General features: G+C 44.8%; 1 protein-coding gene across 1 annotated transcript in view; it reads right to left on the bottom strand.

Moving 5' to 3' along the window:
- Positions 1-21,276: 21,276 nt before the first annotated feature.
- The window catches only part of LOC139418292 (cell adhesion molecule DSCAM-like), a 168,892-nt gene continuing 164,256 nt past the window's right edge, over positions 21,277-25,912 (bottom strand). Inside the window, exons 27-33 of the mRNA XM_071167650.1 lie at positions 25,674-25,850; positions 25,512-25,542; positions 25,212-25,327; positions 24,805-24,954; positions 23,705-23,902; positions 23,168-23,470; positions 21,277-21,778 (exon numbers count right to left, since the gene is read on the bottom strand). Coding sequence (XP_071023751.1) covers positions 21,384-21,778; positions 23,168-23,470; positions 23,705-23,902; positions 24,805-24,954; positions 25,212-25,327; positions 25,512-25,542; positions 25,674-25,850 — 1,370 coding nt within the window. The 3' untranslated portion in view covers positions 21,277-21,383. The remainder of the gene's footprint in view (positions 21,779-23,167; positions 23,471-23,704; positions 23,903-24,804; positions 24,955-25,211; positions 25,328-25,511; positions 25,543-25,673; positions 25,851-25,912) is intronic.

Here is a 25,912-nt window from a genome sequence, read left to right as displayed (position 1 = left end):
TCCAGAAGTTCAGTGAGGATCTCTGAATGATCCAATGCTGACCTAAAAGACTAATGATGATAAATACAATCCACCTGTGTGTAATCAAGTCTCCGTATAAATGCACCTGCACTGTGATAGTCTCAGAGGTCCGTCAAAAGCGCAGAGAGCATCATGAAGAACAAGGAACACACCAGGCAGGTCCGAGATGATCAGTAGGAGACAGGTACACAGTCCACACATTTATTACCAGACAAACATTCCCACATAGACAGAAAACAGGAAGAGGATAATAACTGTCGTGTCTTTGGCTATGCCGGATTAAGTGATATGACATGCTATTCTATAAAATAATTGATCCATAATTAATATTACCTGATTGAGCTAATCATGTAAATGTAATTAACTAGAGAGTCGGGCACCACAAAATAATATTTATAGAGCTGTTTTCTTCCGAATAAACTCTTAAAGACCTAGTAATATTTTACATCAATAGCAGTCAATATTAATCGTCATCTTAATTCAGTCTCATCTGTAAATTGTAAATTCTTGGTTATCTGCACAAACCCTGGCTAACAATTTGAATCAGCAATACAAAATTGGGTTTAATCATTTATTTACTAAATACCTAACTAATAACACAGAATTACACATACACATAATTAAATCATAACTTGATTACAAATTACATCATAAAGGAAAACGTCCCTAGCGGGCAGAACAGATATGACAGCTTGTTACACAAAAGAAAAGGGGCTGGGTTTGAGTGAAGGAGCGGGAAGACTGAGGAACAAAGGCCGAAGCTGTGCTATCGTAAATACAGTATCCTATGCATTCTAAATTACCGCCCATTTCTAAAAGGAAAATGCAATAAATATTTACTCTGAGCTGCGCTTCGGTAGGTTGGTGGTAGATGGAAGGCCGTGTTGCCCAACCGAGTCCTTTGAAGAATGTCTCTGATTGTCAATTTGATACGTTGTCGTAATGTCGTTGTGTGGTGGACGGGATACTCTGTCTGTTCCTTCCTAACCCTCATTTGCATCTGCTGTTGCTAACTCAACAGATAGGAGGTATCACTTCTGTAGTGAATAAGAGTTCAAAGTTCATACCATTCGCAACCAAAGCTCACGCTGATGTTGGCTTCAATTCTGTAGTTATTATCTGAACCATTCTGACATAGGACCGTCGTCCTCACGTCCTCGGAACAGGAGGTTATATTGTCGTCAAGGGCTTATATAGGAAGGGAAAGGAGGAGGGCGTGTTTGAACAGTTTTATAGGCCATGTCCCTTCACAGGCGTGGGCCACTGATTGAGCAGAGCACTGTCTTGTGAAAACCCAATTCTCACATTTTAGAAGCTAAAATCACATTTCATCCCCTCACGAATAATTTTATGTTCAAACATTTAAATTGAACAACAATTCCATGTGAATCTGATAACTCTGATGTGTAGACTTTCCACTGTAGAGTTTATGTCATCTTATCATTGATGAGAATGTCTCAGATGACAACCGAAATGACAACATATTCATTAAGTACCACCGCATATGTTCAATTGTTCGGATTACCATAATATAGTTCATTTCCCCCCACCTACTGATGTTCCCAGAATCTCTATGTTAACCAAGGGTTTTGCAAATGTAACCTCAGTAGGGTAGAGAGAGGAAAAAGGGGGGAAGAGGTATTTATGACTGTCATAAACCTAACCCCCAGGCCAACGTCATGACATAATGAAAGTGATAATGATGGTGATTAGTGATCTTCTGTAGGACAGAAGAGAATATAGAGCATGTACTATATAATGGCACTAATGAGTATATAATAGCAATGCTAACAGTGCTATGCAAGCAGTATTTCACAACAGTAGTACATAGTGCAATCCCAAACAAATAGCAGTATTGTAATATAGGCTAGCAGTAATGGCAGTAAAGAAATAGCAGGGCTATAGGCTAGCATATATTGGCTATAGCATATTTATTTGCTAATAGGCCTTAGTCTATTGACTGGCATAGCAAAAAATATGAACGGTATACACACTGAGACTTTTAGCAGGGCTAGGCTAACAGTGTTGGCTAGTGGGGTTGCTATAGCACACAGTATTCCTGAATAGAAAATAGCAGGTAGCAGTACCATGTTACGGTACTGATGCTGAGCTAGCATATTAACAATAGCAAGGCCACGGCTGCAGGAAGTGACCAAGTGCTCAGAACCAGTGCTGGTTGTGGGTCTGGCTGTGCTGTGTCCTTGGGGGATGGTGAAGGTTATGGATTAGGGCTGTAGCTGATACCATTGGGCCTGTGACAGTGGATGGAGGGCCCAAGACTGGAACTGAGTCGGCCGGTGGGACCAGGGCTCGGCATTCGGCTCAGAGTTGCTGCTTGGTCTGGAGATGGGCCCAGGTCAGTGCTGAACTGATCCTCAAGGACGCAGTGGACACTGGGTCCAGGACGGTGGTCAGTTCTGGTGACAGCAGGTCAACCAGGAGAGACATGGGTTGTGTTGTTTGGGGTGCCAACTCAGGTACCGTTGGCTGCAGATTGGGGTGGCAGTCTGCAGGCGGAGGTGGAACAGGCTGGAGCTCTGTTGGTCGCAGGGCAGGCTGCAGCACTGGCAACAGCTTGTCTGGCTTAGGTGCTGCTCGTGGTAGCACCGGCTATGTTGCAGGATGGTGCTTGGCCGGCTGCTGAAACGGATTGGGCTCTAGTGGCTGTTGTGTTGGAGGCTCGAGCACCGGCAGTTGTCGGTCTGGCTGCACCACTGTTGTCGGGGTGACTACCTGGAGCATGTTGGAAGTAGCTGGATGCAACTCTGACAACTGCTTGGCTGGCTCAAGCGCTGGCGACTAGAGCCGTGGAGGCTGGGTTGGTTCTGGCAGCTGGACTCAGGACTGGCGCTGCAGGTCTTCTAAGCCTGGGAAGTTTCATGTTCTTTCTAAAATAGTTTTGGTAGGCCTCCAACTGCCATCTGGCTCGTTACTTCCTGTAGGGGGACAGAAACCCGACTCAGGAGGTCTGCTGAACTTCCCAGTTTTTGCCAGTGTGTGTGCCTTGTCTGGGGCATGGCTTGCGGCATGATCTGCATCCCGTCATTATTGGTCATAGTCCAGGACAATTGTACATATCTGGCAGTCTGGTGAAAGAAAAGGATCCATGTTTTTTTGTAATCCCATACAATCAGCACCTACTCAATGTACAGGATAGGATCATGAATATGTTGTATGGAGAGACTATTGATTTACAGCACCATAAGGTGTACTGTGGTGGAGCTAGCCAATCCTCTTCAGTCTGTGTAGAATGTTTCTAGGGCTAACCCAGGACTGTCGTATTTATCCTTTCCACTGACAGCTGCTGCACACTTGTGCTTTCACGTACCAAGAGATACAGCCTTATGACTTATTGCTGGTGGTCAATGGAGGAGGGTCTGCGTCAGAGGTGACAGAGACAATCAACTCTACTCTAGATACATTGCATGCGACCATTGACAATCAGTAGCGATTTGCCAAGGGGTTAATGCACCCCTGAGCCCATGCAGATGGAACTTCATATTAGCAATGTTGGTGTCAGACTGGGATGTACTGCCCAGCGATTTGATGCATGTTTGGGACTGAGGCATGAGCGACCATCATTGACAATTTGTCTTCCAACAAGACAATGATCCAAAACATAAAGCAAAATGTACAATGGAATGGTTCAAAAATAAACATATCTAGGTGTTAGAATGGCCAAGTCAAAGTCCAGACCTGAATCCAATCGAGAATCTGTGGAAAGAACTGAAAACTGCTGTTCACAAATGCTCTCCATCCAACCTCACTGAGCTCGAGCTGTTTTGCAAGGAGGAATGGGAAAAAATATCAGTCTCTCGATGTGCAAAACTGATAGAGACATACCCCAAGCGACTTATAGCTGTAATCGCAGCAAAAGGTGGCGCTACAAAGTATTAACTTAAGGGGGCTGAATAATTTTGCACGCCCAATTTTTCAGTTTTTGATTTGTTAAAAAAGTTTGAAATATCCAATAAATGTCGTTCCACTTCATGATTGTGTCCCACTTGTTGTTGATTCTTCACAAAAAAATACAGTTTTATATCTTTATGTTTGAAGCCTGAAAAGTGACAAAAGGTCGCAAAGTTCACGGGGGCCGAATACTTTCGCAAGGCACTGTATACCCATGTCCTACTATCTCATAAAGAAAATGGTATGTTCTGTATGCCACACCAGATGCTAAACAAACTCCATACCCCCACCCCTCTCTCTAAACACACATTCGCACGCACACACACACACACACACACACACTCCCTTAATCCCTTGGCCGACTGTGTGATTGCATTTAACACATCCTAATTAAAGCAAATCAAGCTGCACTCTGCGTCCTTCCCCAGATGCAATCAACATCCCACCTGACCCGGTGACAGAAAGCTCCATATTTCTCCTTCAGATCAAAGCGAAGAATTCAATCTGGCCCTGCCTTTCATTTATGACAGCAGTTTATAACGGCCAAGTGTGGCGGGCCAAGTAAATCTCTGTCACCACGCTTAATTTGTTGTATACTTCAGAAGCGGATGGCGAATATAGTTGTCATGCTGAGTAATACGCCTTCCCAGTAGTCTGTGATATAGGACTGTAGAAGCAATTTTCGGACGAGGTGTTGTTTGGGGAGCTCAGGCTGAATATCCAGAGTGACAGTCTGGAAGGCTCTCAATCAATAGACCAATTTAGGAGAAAGGAGCTCCTCTACTCAAGTCACAGCTCACTGGGGGATTGAAATGGAGCAGTTTTAGCACCTAATGGGTTAAAATGACAAGTTCTGCCAGCAACTGACACCTCAACTGGCACCTCAGAGAGATTTTGTTTGAAGGGATTTAATTGTTAGGCCCTGAAACATAGCCTTTGCATTCCAGTAGCAACTGAGTGTGTTTGTTTAGGTTTCACTCATGCGAAGCAGTCCCATGAGAGTTGAATGTAGGCTAATTCTGACTGTAATTGGCACACACTTATTTGCAGCAGGTGCGTAAGGCTATCGATCCTGTCAGGTCTCATTCCCCCCTCTCATTCTCTTAATAATCTTTGAGAACACCACACAAGCAGATTCTCATTTCCAGGCCTCTACCAACAATATGTCACGGAATGGAAATCATCTCCTGGCTACACTCAAGGTGCCATCTAGAACCTAAAAGGGTTCTTTACCTGTCCCCAAAGGAGAAGCCTTTGAAGAACCCTTTTTGGCTCCAGCTAGAACATTTTGGGGTTCCACGTAGAACCCTCTGTTGAAAGGGTTCTACATGGAACCCCAAAATGTTCTATCTGGAACCAAAAAGGGAACCCTTTTGAAACCGTTTTTTCTAAGAGTGTACACTACTGGCGTAAATCCTATTGCTCCTCGATGGATTTGGAGTATGTTGACAAATTTGACTGCTTTTGGGAGAGGCCCCTTTTGGGATAACTTGCATCCAAAAATGAAAGGGGCAAAAGTTATCTCGACCAACATCAAAGAAGCTCTTCTAAAACATTGACTCAAAAACAGCCCATTTCCAATATTTCACAGAGTTATCATCATAGTTATCATCATAGTTCTACAGATAATCATATTCACAGGGGTATTGTCAGTTATAATCTTGTGATCATAAAGTTGAATTCAGCGGTTAACTCTGTTACTGTTTGCCCATTTGGGAAGCCCACTGTGGTAAACTTGTCCAGTGCTATTATTTCAAATACCATACATATGAATAACCCCTGTGATTTATAATCACGTAGAGGGCTTGGGCTGTTACATATCAACATACAAAGTTTGATGTCAAACATGGACCTTCTTAAAATCTGGGTGGATGACACGAGCCCAGATATTTTGGTTCTCACAGAGACTTGGTAAATGTCATGTCATCGCATGTGTGGGTGGTGGAACTGAAAGGTTGGATAATTTATACTAAGCAGGACTAGAGGTTCTACAGTGAAATAAGCCAATAAACACTAACCAGAACAGCAATGGACAAGGCATATTGACATTAAGGAGAGGCATGCATAGCCAAGTGATCATAAGGGTCCAGTGAGTAGTGAGGTTGGTTGGGGTAACGGCGATTCAGACAGCTAGCCGGGCCATCGGTAGCAAGCTAGCGTAGGATGGAGGTCTGTTTTTAGCCACCTTGTGCGTTTCCGTCAGTAGATTAGTAGGGTTCCTTGTGGTAGAGGGGATCAATCCAATTGGCAAAATAGATATAGTTATAGTGACTCAAGAAAAATTGTCCGATAGACCTATTCAGATAGCAGCCGATAAGACAGCTAACGATTAGCGGGCCGGTGATGGACGTTCAGGTAATGTCGCGACGGAGGGGTCAGTTGGATAACTCCCTCGGGCAGATAACGTCGGTAGTCCAGTTGTGAAGGCCTGGTGGAGCTCCGCATCAGCTGTAAAATGGGTCCGGATAAAATTCCCTGTCTTAGGTCAGTTAGGATCACCACTTTAATTTAAGATTGTGAAATGTCAGAATAATAGTAGAGAGAATTATTTATTTCAGCTTTTATTTCTTTCCCTCACATTCCCTGTGAAGTAGTTTACATATAGTCAATTAGTATTTGGTAGCATTGCCGTTAAATTGTTTAACTTGGGTCAAACGTTTAGGGTAGCCTTCCACAAGCTTCCCACAGTAAGTTGGGTGAATTTTGGCCCATTCCTCCTGACAGAGCTGGTGTAACTGAGTCAGATTTCTAGGCCTCCTTGCTTGCACATGCTTTTTCAGTTCTGCCCAGAAATGTTCTATAGGACTGAGGTCAGGGCTTTGTGATGGCCACTCCAATACCTTGACTTTGTTGTCCTTAAGCCATTTTGCCACAACTTTGGAAGTATGCTTGCGGTCATTGTCCATTTGGAAGACCCATTTGCGACCAAGCTTTAACTTCCTGACTGATGTCTTAAGATGTTGCTTCAATACATCCACTTAATGTTGCTCTCTCATGATGACATCTATTTTGTGAAGTGCACCAGTAAACTCCTGCAGCAAAACACCCCCACAACATGATGCTGCCACCCCCGTGCTTCACGGTTGGGATGGTGTTCTTCGGCTTGCAAGCCTTCCCCTTTTTCCTCCAAACATAACGATTGCCATTATGGCCAAACAGTTCTATTTTTGTTTCATCAGACCAGAGGTCATTTTTCCAAAAAGTACGATCTTTGTCCCCATGTGCAGTTGCAAACCGTAGTCTGGCTTTTTATGGCGGTTTTGGAGCAGTGGCTTCTTCCTTGCTGAGCAGACTTTCAGGTTATGTCGATATAGGACTCGTTTTACTGTGGATACAGATACTTTTGTACCTGCTTCCTCCTTTGCACTTTTCGCACCAAAGTACGTTCATCTCTAGGAGACAGAACGAACGCGTCTCCTTTTTGAGCGGTATGACGGCTGCGTGGTCCCATGGTGTTTATACAGTGCCTTGCGAAAGTATTCGGCCCCCTTGAACTTTGCGACCTTTTGCCACATTTCAGGCTTCAAACATAAAGATATAAAACTGTATTTTTTTGTGAAGAATCAACAACAAGTGGGACACAATCATGAAGTGGAACGACATTTATTGGATATTTCAAACTTTTTTAACAAGTCAAAAACTGAAAAATTGGGCGTGCAAAATTATTCAACCCCCTTAAGTTAATACTTTGTAGCGCCACCTTTTGCTGCGATTACAGCTGTAAGTCACTTGGGGTATGTCTCTATCAGTTTTGCACATCGAGAGACTGACATTTTTTCCCATTCCTCCTTGCAAAACAGCTCGAGCTCAGTGAGGTTGGATGGAGAGCATTTGTGAACAGCAGTTTTCAGTTCTTTCCACAGATTCTCGATTGGATTCAGGTCTGGACTTTGACTTGGCCATTCTAACACCTGCATATGTTTATTTTTGAACCATTCCATTGTAGATTTTGCTTTATGTTTTGGATCATTGTCTTGTTGGAAGACAAATCTCCGTCCCAGTCTCAGGTCTTTTGCAGACTCCATCAGGTTTTCTTCCAGAATGGTCCTGTATTTGGCTCCATCCATCTTCCCATCAATTTTAACCATCTTCCCTGTCCCTGCTGAAGAAAAGCAGGCCCAAACCATGATGCTGCCACCACCATGTTTGACAGTGGGGAGGGTGTGTTCAGGGTGATGAGCTGTGTTGCTTTTACGCCAAACATAACGTTTTGCATTGTTGCCAAAAAGTTCAATTTTGGTTTCATCTGACCAGAGCACCTTCTTCCACATGTTTGGTGTGTCTCCCAGGTGGCTTGTGGCAAACTTTAAACAACACTTTTTATGGATATCTTTAAGAAATGGCTTTCTTCTTGCCACTCTTCCATAAAGGCCAGCATTGTGCAATATACGACTGATTGTTGTCCTATGGACAGAGTCTCCCACCTCAGCTGTAGATCTCTGCAGTTCATACAGAGTGATCATGGACCTCTTGGCTGCATCTCTGATCAGTCTTCTCCTTGTATGAGCTGAAAGTTTAGAGGGACGGCCAGGTCTTGGTAGATTTGCAGTGGTCTGATACTCCTTCCATTTCAATATTATCGCTTGCACAGTGCTCCTTGGGATGTTTAAAGCTTGGGAAATCTTTTTGTATCCAAATCCGGCTTTAAACTTCTTCACAACAGTATCTCGGACCTGCCTGGTGTGTTCCTTGTTCTTCATGATGCTCTCTGCGCTTTTGACGGACCTCTGAGTGTCACGTTCTGACCTCTATTTCCTTTGTTTTGCATTTATTTAGTATGGTCAGGGCGTGAGCTGGGTGGGCAGTCTATGTTTGTTTTTCTATGTTTTGGGGCAGTTCTATGTTTTCGGCCTAGTATGGTTCTCAATCAGAGGCAGGTGTCATTAGTTGTCTCTGATTGAGAATCATACTTAGGTAGCCTGGGTTTCACTGTTTGTTGTGGTGGGTGATTGTTCCTGTCTTTGTGTAGTGTTCACCAGATAGGCTGTATTAGGTTTCACGTTCCGTTTGTTGTTTTCGTATCCATTTAGTTATTTCATGTATCGTCATTTATTTCATTAAAATACAATGAACAACCACCACGCTGCGCTTTGGTCCGCCTCTACTTCACAAGAAGAGAATCGCTACAGAATCACCCACCACAACAGGACCAAGCGGTGTGGTAATGGGCAACGGAAAAAGCAGCAGCAGGAGCAGCGCGAGGAGGTATGGACATGGGAGGACGAATTAGACGGAAGAGGACCCTGGGCTCAGCCAGGAGAATATTGCCGTCCCAAAGAAGAACTGGAGGCGGCGAAAGCGGAGAGGCGCTGGTATGAGGAGGCAGCGCGGCGTCGTGGATGGAAGCCCGGGAGTCAGCCCCAAAAATTTCTTGGGGGGGGGCTAACAGGGAGTATGGCTACGCCAGGTAGGAGACCTGAGCCAACTTCCTGTGGTTACCGGGGGGCTAGAGAGACCGGGCAGGCACCGTGTTATGCTGTGGAGCGCACGGTGTCCCCAGTGCGGGTGCACAGTCCGGTGCGGTACATTCCAGCTCCGCGTATCGGCCGGGCTAGAGTGGGCATCGAGCCAAGTGCCATGAAGCCGGCTCTACGCATCTGGTCTCCAGTGCGTCTCCTTGGGCCGGCTTACATGGCACCAGCCTTGCGCACGGTGTCCCCGGTTCGCCTGCATAGCCCAGTGCGGGCTATTCCACCTCGCCGCACTGGCAGGGCGACCGGGACCATTCAACCGGGTAAGGTTGGGCAGGCTCGGTGCTCAAGAGCTCCAGTGCGCCTGCACGGCCCGGTCTATCCGTCACCACCTCCACACCCCAGCCCTCCGGTGGCAGCTCCCCGTACCAGGCTGTCTCTCCGGCCCATCCGTCCAGAGCCTTCCTCCTCTCCAGCGCTGCCGGAGTCTCCCGTCTGTCCGGCGCCTCTGCCGGGGTCTCCCGTCTGTCCGGCGCCTCTGCCGGAGCCTCCCGCCTGTCCGGAGCCTCCCGTCTGTCCGGCGCCTCTGCCGGAGCCTCCCGCCTCTCCGGCGCTACCAGAGCCTTCCTCCTCTCCAGCGCTGCTGGAGTCTCCCGCCTGTTCGGCGCTAGGAGAGCTACTCAGCCCAGCGTTGTCGGAGCTTCCCGTCTGCCCAGCGCCATCTGAGCTTCCCGTCTGCCCAGCGCCGCCAGCGCCGCCCGTCTGCCCAACGCCGCCAGCGCCGCCCGTCTGCCCAGCGCCGCCAGTGCCGCCCGTCTGCCCAGCGCCGCCAGTGCCGCCCGTCTGCCCAGCGCCGCCCGTCTGCCCAGCGCCGCCAGCGCCGCCCGTCTGCCCAGCGCCGCCAGTGCCGCCCGTCTGCCCAGCGCCGCCAATGCCGCCCGTCAGCCAGGGGCCGCCAGTGCCGCCCGTCAGCCAGGGGCCGCCAGTGCCGCCCGTCAGCCAGGGGCCGCCAGTGCCGCCCGTCAGCCAGGGGCCGCCAGTGCCGCCAGTCAGCCAGGGGCCGCCAGTGCCGCCAGTCAGCCAGGGGCCGCCAGTGCCGCCCGTCAGCCAGGGGCCGCCAGTGCCGCCCGTCAGCCAGGGGCCGCCAGTGCTGCCAGTCAGCCAGGGGCCGCCAGTGCCGCCAGTCAGCCAGGGGCCGCCAGTGCCGCCAGTCAGCCAGGGGCCGCCAGTGCCGCCAGTCAGCCAGGGGCCGCTAGAGCCCCTCCGCCCGGAGCAGCTGCCCCTCCGTCCCGAGCAGCTGCCCCTCTGTCCCGAGCTGCTGCCGCCCTTCTGTCCCGAGCTGCTGCCGCCCCTCGGTCCCGAGCAGCTGCCGCCCCTCTGTCCCGAGCTGCTGCCGCCCCTCTGTCCCGAGCAGCTGCCGCCCCTCTGTCCCGAGCAGCTGCTTCACCTCTGTCCCGAGCTGCCCCTCTGTCCCAAGCAGCCCCTCTGTCCAGTGGGGTCATTGAGAGGGGTGGGCATGTTGAGTAAGCCACGGAGGCGGACAATAAGGCGGACTAAGACAATGGCGAAGTGGGGTCCGCGTCCCGCGCCAGAGCCGCCACCGCGGACAGACGCCCACCCAGACCCTCCCCTATAGGTCAAGGTTTTGCGGCCGGAGTCCGCACCTTTGGGGGGGGGGTACTGTCACGTTCTGACCTCTATTTCCTTTGTTTTGCATTTATTTAGTATGGTCAGGGCGTGAGTTGGGTGGGCAGTCTATGTTTGTTTTTCTATGTTTTGGGGCAGTTCTATGTTTTCGGCCTAGTATGGTTCTCAATCAGAGGCAGGTGTCATTAGTTGTCTCTGATTGAGAATCATACTTAGGTAGCCTGGGTTTCACTGATTGTTTGTGGGTGATTGTTCCTGTCACTGTGTTTGTTGTCACAGGATAGGACTGTTTTGCGGTTTCACATTTCTTGTTTTTGTTAGTTTGTTCATGTGAAGTTATTTATTAAAACATGAATCAAAACAACCACGCTGCGCTTTGGTCCGCCTCTCGTACAGACGAACGTCATTACACTGAGACTATCACAGTGCAGGTGCATTTATACGGAGACTTGATTACACACAGGTGGATTGTATTTATCATCATTAGTCATTTAGGTCAACATTGGATCATTCAGAGATCCTCACTGAACTTCTGGAGAGAGTTTGCTGCACTGAAAGTAAAGGGGCTGAATAATTTTGCACGCCCAATTTTTCAGTTTTTGATTTGTTAAAAAAGTTTGAAATATCCAATAAATGTCGTTCCACTTCATGATTGTGTCCCACTTGTTGTTGATTCTTCACAAAAAAATACAGTTTTATATCTTTATGTTTGAAGCCTGAAATGTGGCAAAAGGTCGCAAAGTTCAAGGGGGCCGAATACTTTCGCAAGGCACTGTACTTGCGTATTATTGTTTGTACAGATGAATGTGGTACCTTCAGGCGTTTGGAAATTGCTCCCAAGGATGAACTAGATTGTTGTTGTGAACTACAATTTTTTTTCTGAGGTCTTGGCTGATTTCTTTTGATTTTCCCATGATGTCAAGCAAATATGCACTGAGTTTGAAGGTAGGCCTTGTAATACATCCACAGGTATACCTCCAATTGACTCAAATTACATCAATATGCCTATCAGAAGCTTCTAAAGCCAAGATATAATTTTCTGGAATTTTCCAAGCTGTTTAAAGGCACAGTCAACTTAGTGTATGTAAACTTCTGACCCACTGGAATTGTGATACGGTGAATTGTGAGTGAAATAATCTGTCTGTAAACAATTGTTGGAAAAATGACTAGGCATTCTAAGATATTTAAATGTTTCCCCTTAAACCACTCAAGTGTTACGTTAGCATTATGCTTAAGGTCATTGTCCTGCTGGAAGGTGAACCTCCATCCCAGTTTCAAATCTCTGGAAGACTGAAACAGGTTTCCCTCAAGAATTTCCCTGTATTTAGCGCCATCCATCATTTCTTCAATTTTGACCAGTTTCCCAGTCCCTGTCAATGAAAAACAGCCCCACAGCATGATGTTGCCACCACCATGCTTCACTGTGGGGAAGTTGTTCTCGGAGTGATGAGAGGTGTTGGGTTTGCGCCAGACATATAGTTTTCCATGATGGCCAGAAAGCTCAATTTTAGTCTCATCTGACCAGAGTGACTTCTTCCATATGTTTGGGGAGTCTCCCACATGCCTTTTGGCGAACACCAAACGTGTTTGCTTATTGTTTTCTTCAAGCAATGGCTTTTTTTCTGGCCACTCTTCTGTAATGCCCAGCTCTGTGGAGTGTACGGCTTAAAGTGGTCCTATGGACAGATACTCAAATCTCCGCTGTGGAGCTTTGCAGCTCCTTCAGGTTTATCTTTGGTCTCTTTGTTGCCTCTCTGATTAATGCCAACCTTGCCTGGTCTGTGAGTTTTGGTGGGCGGCCGTCTCTTGGCAGGTTTGTTGTGGTGCCATATTCTTTCAATTTTTTAACAATGGATTTAATGGTGCTCTGTGGGATGTTCAAAGTTTCAGATTTTTTTTTAGAACCCAACCCTGATCTACTTCTCCACAACTTTGTCCCTGACATGTTTGGAGAGCTCCTTGGTCTTCATGGAGTCGCTTACTTGGTGGTGCCCCTTGCTTAGTGGTGTTGCAGACTCTGGGGCCTTTCAGAACAGGTGTATATGTACTGAGATCATGTGACAGATCATGTGACACTTAGATTGCATGCAGGTGGACTTTATTTAGCTAATAATGTGACTTCTGAATGTAATTGGTTGCACCAGATCTTATTTTAGGGGCTTCATAACAAAGGGGGTGAATACATATGCACGCACCACTTTTCAGGGTCTTATTGTTTAGAATTTTTTAAAACAAGCTATTTTTTCAATTTCACTTCACCAATTTGGACTATTTTGTGTATGTCCAATACATGAAATCCAAATAAAAGTCCATTTAAATTACATGTTGTAATACAACAAAATAGGAAAAACGACAAAGGGGATGAATACTTTTGCAAGGCACTGTATTGCCATATATAGCCCAAACGGGTGTTGCCACACAAGGAAACATTTTACACACCGTGTTTCCTGTTAGTCTTAAAGTAATCTACTTTGAAACAAAAGTATACACCTCACACACATGGTTAGGGGCTTAAAAAAAGAAGACACCTGTACCGTGTCAGATATAGAGTTGAAATGTATTCAAATGTGAGTTTGTAACCCAATATCATACTTTATATACATCACAGAAGACTGAAATTTAACAAAATCATTTCACATCAACACTAGATTTTCAGGAGTTTTTAAAAACTTTTTGTTATGTCATTATTACTGTGTAAATGTCCTGGACTATAGGCAATATAATTATAACAAGTTCAATGCTCAGTAATTATAGTAATATTGTTCCTTGTACCTAAACATGAGGGGTGTCCTCAACATTGTCTGATTGTGCATGGATAGCCACCTGAATAATGAGCCAATCTTGGGGTTCCATCTGTCGTCTTGTCCCCTTGTGTGTTGGATTTGATGTCCTTCTTGAAGAAACCATGTGTTTTAGGTATTTGATACCATTCCACTCATTCCATTCCATCCATTACCACAGGGCCATTCTCCCCAAATAAGGTGCCACCAACCTCCTGTGCAAGTGTTTCAAGTCCTGTGATCCGCACATTGAATTTACGGGAATGATTTGAGTGATTCTAATTTCTCTTTTACGAGTTTGATTATCCCTTCCGACTTAGCTTGTGCTGTTTCCAGGTCATGGAGTCGCACCTCTGTCGCAATGACTATCCTCACCAGACTTTCCACTTCAGTAAAATAGGTATCAACTTTAGCAGTGAACACGGGCAATGATTAATTTATTGGTTTTAATTCTAAGTCAAGGGGAGAGATAATCTCCTCACAAACAATCTCTTGTACAGCAGCGGCCAGCTCCTTCTGTTGTCTGGTGTTGAGAGTTGCCATGTTCCCACAGTTGAATTGTGGACGGACAAATTCTAGCTGCTGGAGCGTAAAAGACCTGCTTGTTGTTTCTTGTCACACAATGAATGTTCCATACCTTACTATAATTTTTAGGAAATAGGTCTGTCAATTCAGAGTAATTTTCAACATATTTAAAGGGATGGCATAAGATAAATGTACTGAAAACCCTATTGAATGAAACATTCAATAGGATTTTCAGTATATTTATCTTAAGCCATCCTTTTAAATACGGTGTACCTTTAATTACAATTTTATCGACAGACTAGAATACATCGAGAGAATGGATTCAGAATATAGGGTTCAATGAAAAAAAGTACAAGGGCACAAGGTGAGACCCAGATGCAGACACGGGAGGCAGATGGTTTGAGTCTTGATATTTATTAAACAATCCAAAAGGGGAAGGCAAGAGAATGGTCATAGACAGGCAAAAGGTCAAAACCAGTTCAGGGTCCAGGAAGTACAGAGTGGCAGGAAGGCTCGAGGTCAGGGCAGGCATAATGGTCAGGCAGGCGGGTATGGTGTCCAGAAAACAGGCAAGGGTCAAGAACCAGGAGGACTAGCAAAAGAGAATAGAATCAAGAGTACATGAAAAATGCTGGTTGACTTGAACACATACAAGACACAGAGAGACAGGAAAAACAGGGATGTGTACACCAGGGGTGGGGGTGGAGACAATCACAAGACAAGTGAAACAGATCAGGGTGTGACAGAATATATTCATATTTGTCTCTGTTTCAACAATTGGTAGATTTAAAAATACTCTGATTTTGTAGATTATTTTGACAAAATGTAGGGTTAGGAAAGTATGTTTGAATCATAAGAAACAGGTTTGGATTAATTTTACACACTAAAAATATTAATGTATCATTAATACATTAGTTTGATTCATCCTGAAAGTTGCCATATTCAAGTACACCCATTAAATTCAGCAAGGTGAAAAAAAGTGTACAATAGGGGTTGAACAATAGTCCGATAAATATACCCTTAATCCTCACTATTCATGGAACTGTATGACAACAGTCCAGTCGTTGTGAACCGTGAGCCAGGCTCCAGGTTTAAACTGCTACCTGGTCTGAGTTCCATAATGATTCAAATAGGCTACATGTCCCAAATTACTGCACAACGTTAGCCTAATATGATCCACTAATGCTAGCAACCCTCAGGAACAACTACACGGACATGAAAGAGGAAAGAAAGGTAAACCGGATGGAATGTAATGATGCAAATTGTAAGCAACAAATTGAAGGAAAGTAAAGTGACAGTTCTAAATATTTGTGGGTATTATTGACAGTGATAGGATTTTCAGTTTGCTTCCATATGACTGGTTTAACATTCATCTCCATGGATCATAAGGAACATAAGGAACCGTTTTATCTAAAACAATTGCTATGTGTATTTACAATCCCCTTTTCCAAACAGAATACTCGTTTAACGAGCTCTTATCAATTTATCAATTACAGTGAATGGAGAATGCTGTTATTACAATTAGAAAAAAGAAAGTCAATACTTTTCCCATTTATAACTGGCAGGTTCACTCAACCTTATTAATGGATTCCTCGCTTGTAAACGTGGTGGAATTATGAGGGAATTAAATCAAGGTCAGGATACGCCATATCTGTAAAAACACCTCCGCCACACCTTCATTTTGTTAATCTCCACTGCAAACGAGTAGTGGGTGAATATCACGCTACTTAAATGCACGTCAGAATACACATAGAAAGAAAAGTGCATAAACGGGGAATTACATTTCATTTACTGTCAAGTTCGCTGGAATAATTATCGGACCAAACTGCAGCGCGATATGGTTTCCACATAATATTTATTTGAAAATGCACAAAACAACAAAGAAAGAACAAAACAAACAACGAACCATAACTAAGAGGTGTAACATACACTAACTCAAAACAATGTCCCATAAAACACAGGTGGAAAAAATGCTACTTAAATATGATCCCCAATTAGAGACAACGATAGCCAGCTGCCTCTAATTGGGAATCATACCAAACACCAACATAGAAAAACTCAACTAGAACCCCACATAGAAAATAATAACTAGAAAACCCCCCAGTCACGCCCTGACCTACTCTACTATAGAAAATAAGGTCTCTCTATGGTCAGGACGTGACCCCCCCCCCCCCCAAAGGTGCGGACTCTGGCCGCAAAACATGAAACCAAAAGGGAGGGTTAGGGGGGTGTCTAGTGTCGGTGGCGGCTCTGGTGCGGGACGAAGAACCCGCTCAGCTTGCGGATCCACCATATTTGGTGGCGGCTCTGGTGCGGGATCCAGCCATGGACCCGGGCTGAACACTGTGCCTGGACTGGACCTCTGTATCAAGGAAGGCTCCTGCCATGGAGCGGGACTGGACACCAGATCTGGACTGGACATCAGTGCAGGGGAAGGCTCCGGCCATGAAGCTGGACCGGACGCCGTGCCTGGACTGGGCATTGGCGCAGGGGAAGGCTCCCGCCATGGAGCGGGACTGGACGCTGTGCCTGGACTGGGCACCAACGCAGAAGAAGACTCTGGCCTTGAAGCTGGACTAGACGCCGTGCTTAGACTGGGCATCAGCACAGGGGAAGCAGGAAGCACCAGCGACTAGATCAATAAAAAAGTGGTCAGATGAAGCAGATATAAGCTACAGGACTGTTTTGCTCCGATGGCATTGAGGAGTACACCACATCAGGTCATTGGCTTCATCAATAAGTGCATTGATGATGTCGTCCCCACAGTGAGCATACAGTATGTACATACCCCAACCAGAAGCCATGGATTACAGGCAGCATCCACACTGAGCTAAAAGCTAGAGCTGCCGCTTTCAAGGAGCGGGACTCTAACCCAGAAGCTTATAAGAAATTCCGCTATGCCCTCCGACGAACCATCAAACAGGCAAAGCGTCAATACAGGATTAAGATCGAATCGTACTACACCTGCTCTGACGGTCATCAGATGTGGCAGGGCTTGCAAACCATTACAGACTACAAAGGGAAGCACAGCCGAGAGCTGCCCAATGACACGAGCCTACCAGACGAGCTAACCTACTTCCATGCTCACTTCGAGGCAAAAAACACTGAAACATGCATGAGAGCACCAGCTGTTCCAGAAGACTGTGTGATCACGCTCTCCGCAGCTGATGTGAGTAAGACCTTTGAACAGGTCAACATTCACAAGGCCGCAGGGCCAGATGGATTACCAGGACGTGTACTGCGAGCATGCCCTGACCAACTGGCAAGGTCTTCACTGACATTTTCAACGTCTCCCTGTCCGAGTCTGTAATACCAACATGTTTTAAGCAGACCAGTATAGTCCCTGTGCCCAAGAACACTAAGGTAACCTGTCTAAATGACTACCGACCCATAGCACTCATGTCTGTAGCCATGAAGTGCTTTGATAGGCTGGTCATGGTTCACATTAGCACCATCATCCCAGAAACCCTAGACTCACTTTAATTTGCATGCCGCCCCAACAGATCCACAGATGATGCAATCTCTATTGCACTCCACACTGCCCTTTCCCACCTGGACAAAAGGAACACCTACGTATGTGAGAATGCTATTCATTGACTACAGCTCAGCATTCAACACCATAGTGCCCTGAAAGCTCATACATAAGCTAAGGATCCTGGGACTACGCACCTCCCTCTGCAACTGTATCCTGGACTTCCTGACGGGCCACCCCCAGGTGGTAAGGGTAGGTAGCAACACATCCACCACGCTGATCCTCAACACAGGGGCCCCTCAGGGGTGTGTGCTCAGCCCCCTCCTGTACTCCCTGTTCACTCATGACAGGGATATTTGGCATGGGTCCTCAGATCCTCTAAAGATTCTATAGCTGTGCCATCGAGAGCATCCTCGCTGGTTGCATCACTGCCTGGTATGGCAACTGCTCGGCCTCCGACCTCAAGGCACTACAGAGGGTAGTGCGAACGGCCCAGTACATCACTGGGGCCAAGCTTCCTGTCATCCAGGACCTCTATACCAGGCAGTGTCAGAGGAAGGACCTAAAAATTGTCAAAGACTCCAGCCACACTAGTCATAGAGTGTTCTCTCTGCTACCGTACGGCAAGTGGTACCAGAGCGCCAAGTCTAGGTCCAAGAGGCTTCTAAACAGCTTCTACCCCCAAGCCATAAGACTCCTGAACATCTAGTCAAATAGATTCCCAGACTATTTGCACTGTCCCCCCTCCCTTTACACCACTGCAACTCTCTGTTGTCATCTATGCATAGTCACTTTAATAACTCTACCTACATCTACATACTACCTCAACTAACCGGTGCCCCCACACATTGATTCTGTACTGGTACCCTCCTGAATATAGTTTTGCTATTGTTGTTTTACTGCTGCTCTTTAACTACTTGTTACTTTTATCTCTTATTCTTATCTGTATTTTTTTTTAAACTGCATTGTTGGTTAGGGGCTCGTAAGTAAGCATTTCACTTTAAGGTCTACTACACCTGTTGTATGCGACATATGTGACTAATACAATTTGATTTGATTTGAATGACAAAAACTTAATTGAAGAATCACTACTGTTGACCAATCACTGACAAAAGGGGCGTAAACTTTAGCTACTGAACTTCGGGTTGCCTCAGGAAAAAAAAGATTGTGAACGAACAGCCAAAAACACCCTTACTGAAGGCCAAAACGAACAAAAACATCACAAAACAATATATAATATAATATACTATATACACAATCTGTTTCGGATGGGAAGCATGCGGACGCCTTAATATGAGCCCACCATTGAACGATGGGACTCTCACGGACAAGTACAAGTCGGTTGTTTTGCTCTAGGACGCCCACAAACCCCACAAGACTTGTCTGAAGGTAGCCAGGGACCATTAAACAAATTCATGGAAGTATACTGTACATGGAAGTATACTGTATATGGAAGTATGCTGTATATGGAAGTATGCTGTGTATGGAATTACTTCAGTGACAAAAAAATTGTTAAATATGTGTAATTATTTTTTTAAATAATTTTATGATATTTCTTAAATCTCTCAGATATAGGAAAGACACTTCAAAACATACTTCCTTTTTATTTTTTGGGACTATTTTGCCATGTCTGAATATGTTATTCAATGCGTTTCTATGGGCTAATAGCAGTAAGGCCAAATTCAATGTTTCATAATTTTTTTTTTTTTACATATTTTGGGGGGATGCTTAAAGGGGTATAAATGAACCTTGGCATGATGATCTTAAAACAATGACACACGTTAGCTTAGTAGAAACCCAACCCCGGGCCCTTAGGGGGTTTAGTACTGAAAAAACATGAAATGTCATTGATACAACAATATTTTTATTTGGAGAGTTTGAGTTTTATGAGACTCATGAGTGCTTTTACATAAAAAGGAATTAGTGATAATCAATGACTGTCGTTCAAATTAATTTCAGATGAATTACCCAACAATCCACCCCTATCACCACTCACTCACTGACTCAGTTCCTCACTCACTTATTCACTCACTCACCCAGTGACACACCCCACCCACAACCTGTGTGGGCGTCCTCCTCTATCCGTGCCTCTAAACAACCCATCGCCAGTCATTCATGTCAAACTGTGAAGGATCATTTGGGGAACAGCCTTTTTATTAATAAAATTTGAACTGTGGGTTAGTTTCTCTTTATTTCAGTGCCACCATGGTGAACACCATGTTAAAAATAAAAAGCGACATTTTGTTAAAAGGAATATCATAATGAAGACAATTAAAACAAATAATATAAACTGACATTAATGACCTCACAGCATTCTTATCAAACTCTCCCTCCAGGACTAAAATAGAAAGAAAAATGGGCCAGGGTAAACAACAACTAAAACTGTGTAGTTATATCCACACTTTAGATAGACACTTCCCATAGATTTTGATTTGGTTTGAAGGGGGGATTGTCTCAAGTTTTTCCCTGTAGAGGAGCATCACGGCAATGCAGCGACAATAAATCTATTGAGGAGGAGAGTGAGAGCCTTGAAGACTCTACCTAGTGCACTGAGAATAGGGGCTCTGTCTGGACATTTTTGGGGGGGTGTCGTGAAGTGCAAACCGTTATATCTCTGACCCTCCCTGTTCTAACTAACTTCCTTTACCACCCTGGCAAATTAGCAGTGGTAAACTACACCTGAATACATAGCTGGGGTTTGTCCCGCCCTGTAAGTATACTAACATAGTTATTTTTCATTACAGTACAGTATAGAGCAAATAGTATCAATATAATTTTCATAATCTTTTTTCATATTGCACCATCAGAGTATGCGACACAGAGAAAGATCAACAGAGACTCCATTTCCTAATCAAAACGAGATATGTGCAAACATGACTACGGACTTTATTAACCAAATGAATTCTTCCCTGTAATATCCACAAATAAAAGTGATTTCTCTTTTTATATATATATATTTATAGTAATAAGAATAATAAATCTTCACATTTGATCATTTCATAGTGTGACAAAAATGGTCAACTGGGCTGTCCAGTCGTGATCATAATCCTCTTAATCGTCTTTAATTGGTCAGTACCCATGCATCCATAGGAAATAGATTTTTTTCTTCAAAAAAGTAATAATTTGAGAGCAGCTGACAAGTTTGGACTGGTGTCGATTGCTTCCATCCCAGATTTCTCCAGAGTTTCATTCAGTGTTTTAGAGGAAGTTTCCATAGAAAAAAATGACAAGCTCCAAATTATCATCTCATACTCTGGGAAAAAAGTTGTCCAGGTTCTAATTCAAATAGTGTAGTAATGGTAATAATTGATCAATTGTAATCAATAATTAATAATCATTAATAGTTGAGAACTAAGAACAAATAATCACTGATTAATAATTAATGATTAACAATAATAATCAAGAATAAATAATGTTCCCTCATAACAAAATTATTTTGGCAAGCTCCGCGTGGAGTCATTTCAGATGAATGAATTTACTCACAAGTTTAAAAAAAAAACAAAGAAAGAAAGGGGACATTATATACAGGACTGTGTGGTGAGAGTCAGTTTACTGCACTTGTAAGTGTAATAAGTCCAGTGTTAGTGTGAGTTTTAGTCTGGCCCCATGCCACTGATGTTATACCAGCGTGTAGGACTTTGCGTAGGGGTTGTTGGTCTGTTTGAGGTGTCCTCGTGAGTCCAGCAGGGACTCTTGGGAGGTGCTAAGCTTGGCGGCCTGGGCCAGCTCTGAGCCCTCTCTGTGAGGCAGGGTGGCTGCTGAGCCGGGTTGCCACTGGGCCACTGGGTCCCTGTTGCTGGCCCTGTTGCTGGCTTGGGGGGCCTCCGTGGGAGTTGGGGGTGCCATGCGTGATGGCCGTTTCAGGGAGCGACTCTTCTGGGGCTCCAAGCAGGCCTGGCCCATGGCCCCCTCCCCCCCGGCGCCACCCCTCCCTCCAGTGCCCGAGGACGACATGCCGCGGTTCAGCAGGAAGTCCATGCGCAGGTAAGGAGGCAGGTGCACTAGCTCGCCCCCTAAAGGACAAAGGAAGGAAAGTGTGTTTTATGGACAACAACCCCATAGAATACACATATGGCCAGTGGAAATATGGAAAAATCTCAGCTCAAAACACTTCAGTAAAGAGAAATGACTGCCCCTGGGGGAAAGGTTAGGTGAGATACAAGCTCATCACATCTTCCACACCAACCTACAAAACTAGGGTAGTTTATATGCCAAAGTCATCCATAGATTCCGACAGACTATTAAAGTATACTGCTTTGTCTGGTTATTGAGGTAATATGCCAAAGAATGTTCTTCATCTGAATTTGGCCTTGACCAACATGAAATGAAATGGCAATATTTTACAATGTCATTAAACCCCCCCCAGATTCCATTATACTTATTAGGTTAATGGAGGGAGAAGGAGACTGTCGCTTTTCTATAACATAAATAAATAATGTTATAGATTTAAGACTCCAGCGCTGCTCATTACAAATGTATCTGAGTAAAGTCTACAGAGTTTAATAAAATATAACTATAATGAACCAAAACTATATAGAATGAATAAGATGAAGACTTCAACAAAAATACTGATTTCATGAGGTGAAGTGGCCTCAAACAGATTTAGGTGGTTCAATGTTCAAGCTTGGTCATCCTGCAATGGAGTTTAGTCAATAGAATAAGCTTCATTAATACATTACCTTAATTAATACATTAATCTATTGACATCACTGTCTGCAAAACTCCACATTTGTTGCTGCAAGTAGCATTACTAGGGTTGCAAAATTCTGGGAACTTTCAATAAAACCCCTGGTTTTCCAGAAATCCTTGTTGGAAGATTCCAGGTTTCATGTTTATTCCCTGCCGATTCCAGGAATCCTCCATCCGGGATTTCGGGAAAACCAGGGAATTTATTGATAGTTCCCAGAATTGTGCAACCCTAAGCATTACTAGACCATTATCTTCAGAACAGTTAAATTGATATATCAGCAGTAAATATTTACGAACCCCTAACCCTGGGATATGATCTAGTTTGCCTAACATTTACGAGGGAGAGGGAAATGGCCCTGAATTGATACGTTTGGTCTAACAGACCAGCGTTGTGTTTTAAATGCATATTACAGAGTTTGTTAGTTTTTATTGGCATATGAAGAACATAATAGCTTGAAATGTTAAGACACAGAGTTATTCAATTCAGCTACAGTTCCGCATACATGTAACAGACCATAGACTAAACCCACAGTCTATATATGAAGAAAGTATGTATCAGATCTTAAAGTGAACATTAGGGTTAGGATTAGCGTTAGTGCTTGGGGGGGGCCCTCAAACCAAAGCATTACAGGCATGGTGAAGGCTAACAAACATTAGCAACAGAGCTCAGAGTTAGCTACAGCAGAGTTAGCTATGTGTCTACGTGGCCTCACCCGGTCTGTGAGCTTTGGGTGCGGCCATGTTCATGACTCGGCTGACATCCTGAGGCTTGGGCGGGGAGGCAGTGAACCTGCAGATGCCTGACTCGGAGGGTGTGCTGGACGTCAGGCTGTCTGTGTAGTCATTGGTGCCTGCTGTCATCTGCTCCGACGACGTATCCGAGATGAAGCACTCTGTGATGGTAAACTTGGCATGCCGCAGCTGCTCCTCCATCTTGGCGTGCTCGTAGGCCCGCGCCAGCTCCTCGTAGGTGGACGAGGCGCTCTCTGTGGACACCATGCTGCTCCGTGCCCGGTCTATACCAGGGGTTAGGGTTAGAGGCCATGTTAGTAGAGCAGTTAGGGGATAACGATAGCATTAGCATTGTTATAAACTGTTGGCATTGTTGAAAGTTCTATAGTAGGCCAATCTGTTTTTATTAAAGAGGTGAGAGGTGTTGTTATGGTTAAGGGTGGTGTTACAGACATTCTTATATGGGGACTGTTGTAGCAGTTGTTGCAGACTTGTCTCATCTTCAGGTGCGTTGTTACCTGTGTCCTGAGATGGGCTGACGCTGTAGCTGTCACTCTCCTTGTCCACAGAGCCGGCCACCCGTGGCGTGGGCAATCTCCAGTCAGTGCTCAGGGTGTGGGCCGAGACTGGCGGGTGTGGTCGGTTCAGGGTCCACTGGCTAGCGTAGCGGTTGCGTGCGGCAGGGCCTGCTTTGGCTGTGCGGCGGGCTGTGGGATCTGACAAGGAAAGATACAGAAAATGACATCACAGTCACACACCAGGGTGTTATGTCACATAGCAAGAGGTCATCTTGAGAACTGCAATGCTCTGTTTTTTTAAGCTGACTGAGTGTTTTTAAGGGTGGCAGTAAGTGTGTATCTGGCAATAGCAATGACGGATGGACACCCAATCCTCACATAAACCAACAAAAAGAAAACGGCCACCATCACAATATCTCACCTGGAGTTCATCTCAGGATGTCCACACAAATACATATAGCTTACAATAACAGTGAGAAAAAGGTTTGATTGGGTTGATTGCAGTCCTCCACAAATACGTACATTTTTGATTGGATGCAATACACATACAGTGGTGCAAAAAAGTATTTAGTCAGCCACAATTGTGCAAGTTCTCCCACTTAAAAAGATGACAGAGGCCTGTAATGTTCATCATAGGTACACTTCAACTATGACAGACAAAATGAGAAAAAAAATCCAGAAATTCACATTGTAGGATTTTTAATGAATTTATTTGCAAATTATGGTGGAAAATAAGTATTTGGTACAGGCCTCTCATCTTTTTAAGTGGGAGAACTTGCACAATTGGTGGCTGACTAAATACTTTTTTGCCCCACTGTACATAATCATTCATGTTTAGAATTGAAAATAATATAACAGCAATAATCACTGTGTTGAAAGTAAATGCTTATCAGTGTGAACAACATCAGTGGAGATGGTAGGGGCAGTGCTCCTAATGCTTCTGATGACTCTCTGAGAACTGGAGCTGAATCAAACCAGTCTGTTGTCTGGAATCAAGTCTAGCTGAATAAATTCCAGCTGTATGAATGCAATCCTGATTGCACTTATTAATTCTAGCTCCACAGCTAGTAAAGTAAAGAGGATGTCCGTACTGGACTTACTGGTTCCTGGCCTAGCATCAGATACATCCACTAGAGGTCCGGTGGCCTGGGACAGGGACTGGTAGTGGACGGTGTGGGTAACCGTAGATGACTTCTGTTTTTGAGTCTCCCCAAAGTCATTGTCAGTCAGCAGCACTGTGGACCTGTCGTCTGAAATAGAGAGAATCATTTCACAAACATGGTCACCACAGTACGATGAGAATCGCCACAGTAGGTACTACTACCACATAGAAGGCCACAGATATGTGATACTCACATATTGTTATCCAATGTTACACTCGTATTTCCTACTTGGAAGCTCATTATGAGTTTTGACATGTCCGGGAGCTTTCCGGGAGTTTCAGTCCAAAGTTTCAGATAATTCAGAGAACACATGAAAGCAGCATAATGTATCAGTGTCCACTCACCGACTGTCTCCATGGTGTCTCTCTCCTCTATGAGCAGCTGGGCTCGGGGGATGTCGATGTGCATTCTAAGGGTCTGCTGCTGCTTGTTGATGGTGTCTGCAGGTCGTGTGTTTTTACTGGGGAACACAGGAAACAACATACACTGGTCAATAAGGACCTCATTACACTGCATCAGATTTTCAGAAACGGGTGATTCTAATATGATTCTATAGATACAGTATTGAATGTTTTTTTCTTCCATTAATACATTAGACAATAGTAACTGTCTATAAAGTTATATGTCAAACTGCTCATGCTTACCTCATCAGCATCTCTGCCAAACTTTTCGCATCTACAGAGCAAACAAGAACAAAAATCACATTACATACAGATGATACTCACACTATACTTGACAATAGTTACCGAAATTTGACAGAAATCTAACCAATCAGGCGTTGCCCTGTTGCTGCTGTGACCTCTCACCTCTGAGCCTCTTCAGTCTCTGTTCCCTCCTCCTCCTCCTGAGGACTAGAAGCAGGACGAAGACCAGCACGATTCCCACCAGCACACAGGAGATGATGGTCACCATCTTCAGACCCTCGTTACTGGACGTACTGTCCACACTCACCGTTGGAGCCTTCACCAGTGGAGCAATGGTACCTTGAGACAGGTCATAGAGATGTCATTAGCTGACATAAACTATGACATGTGTTATGACAACA

The sequence above is a fragment of the Oncorhynchus clarkii genome, chromosome 10, assembly GCF_045791955.1.
Source record: "Oncorhynchus clarkii lewisi isolate Uvic-CL-2024 chromosome 10, UVic_Ocla_1.0, whole genome shotgun sequence".
Taxonomy (NCBI): domain Eukaryota; kingdom Metazoa; phylum Chordata; class Actinopteri; order Salmoniformes; family Salmonidae; genus Oncorhynchus; species Oncorhynchus clarkii.
The sequence above is the reverse complement of the archived record's forward strand: the minus strand, read 5'-3'. Positions and strand labels throughout refer to the sequence as shown.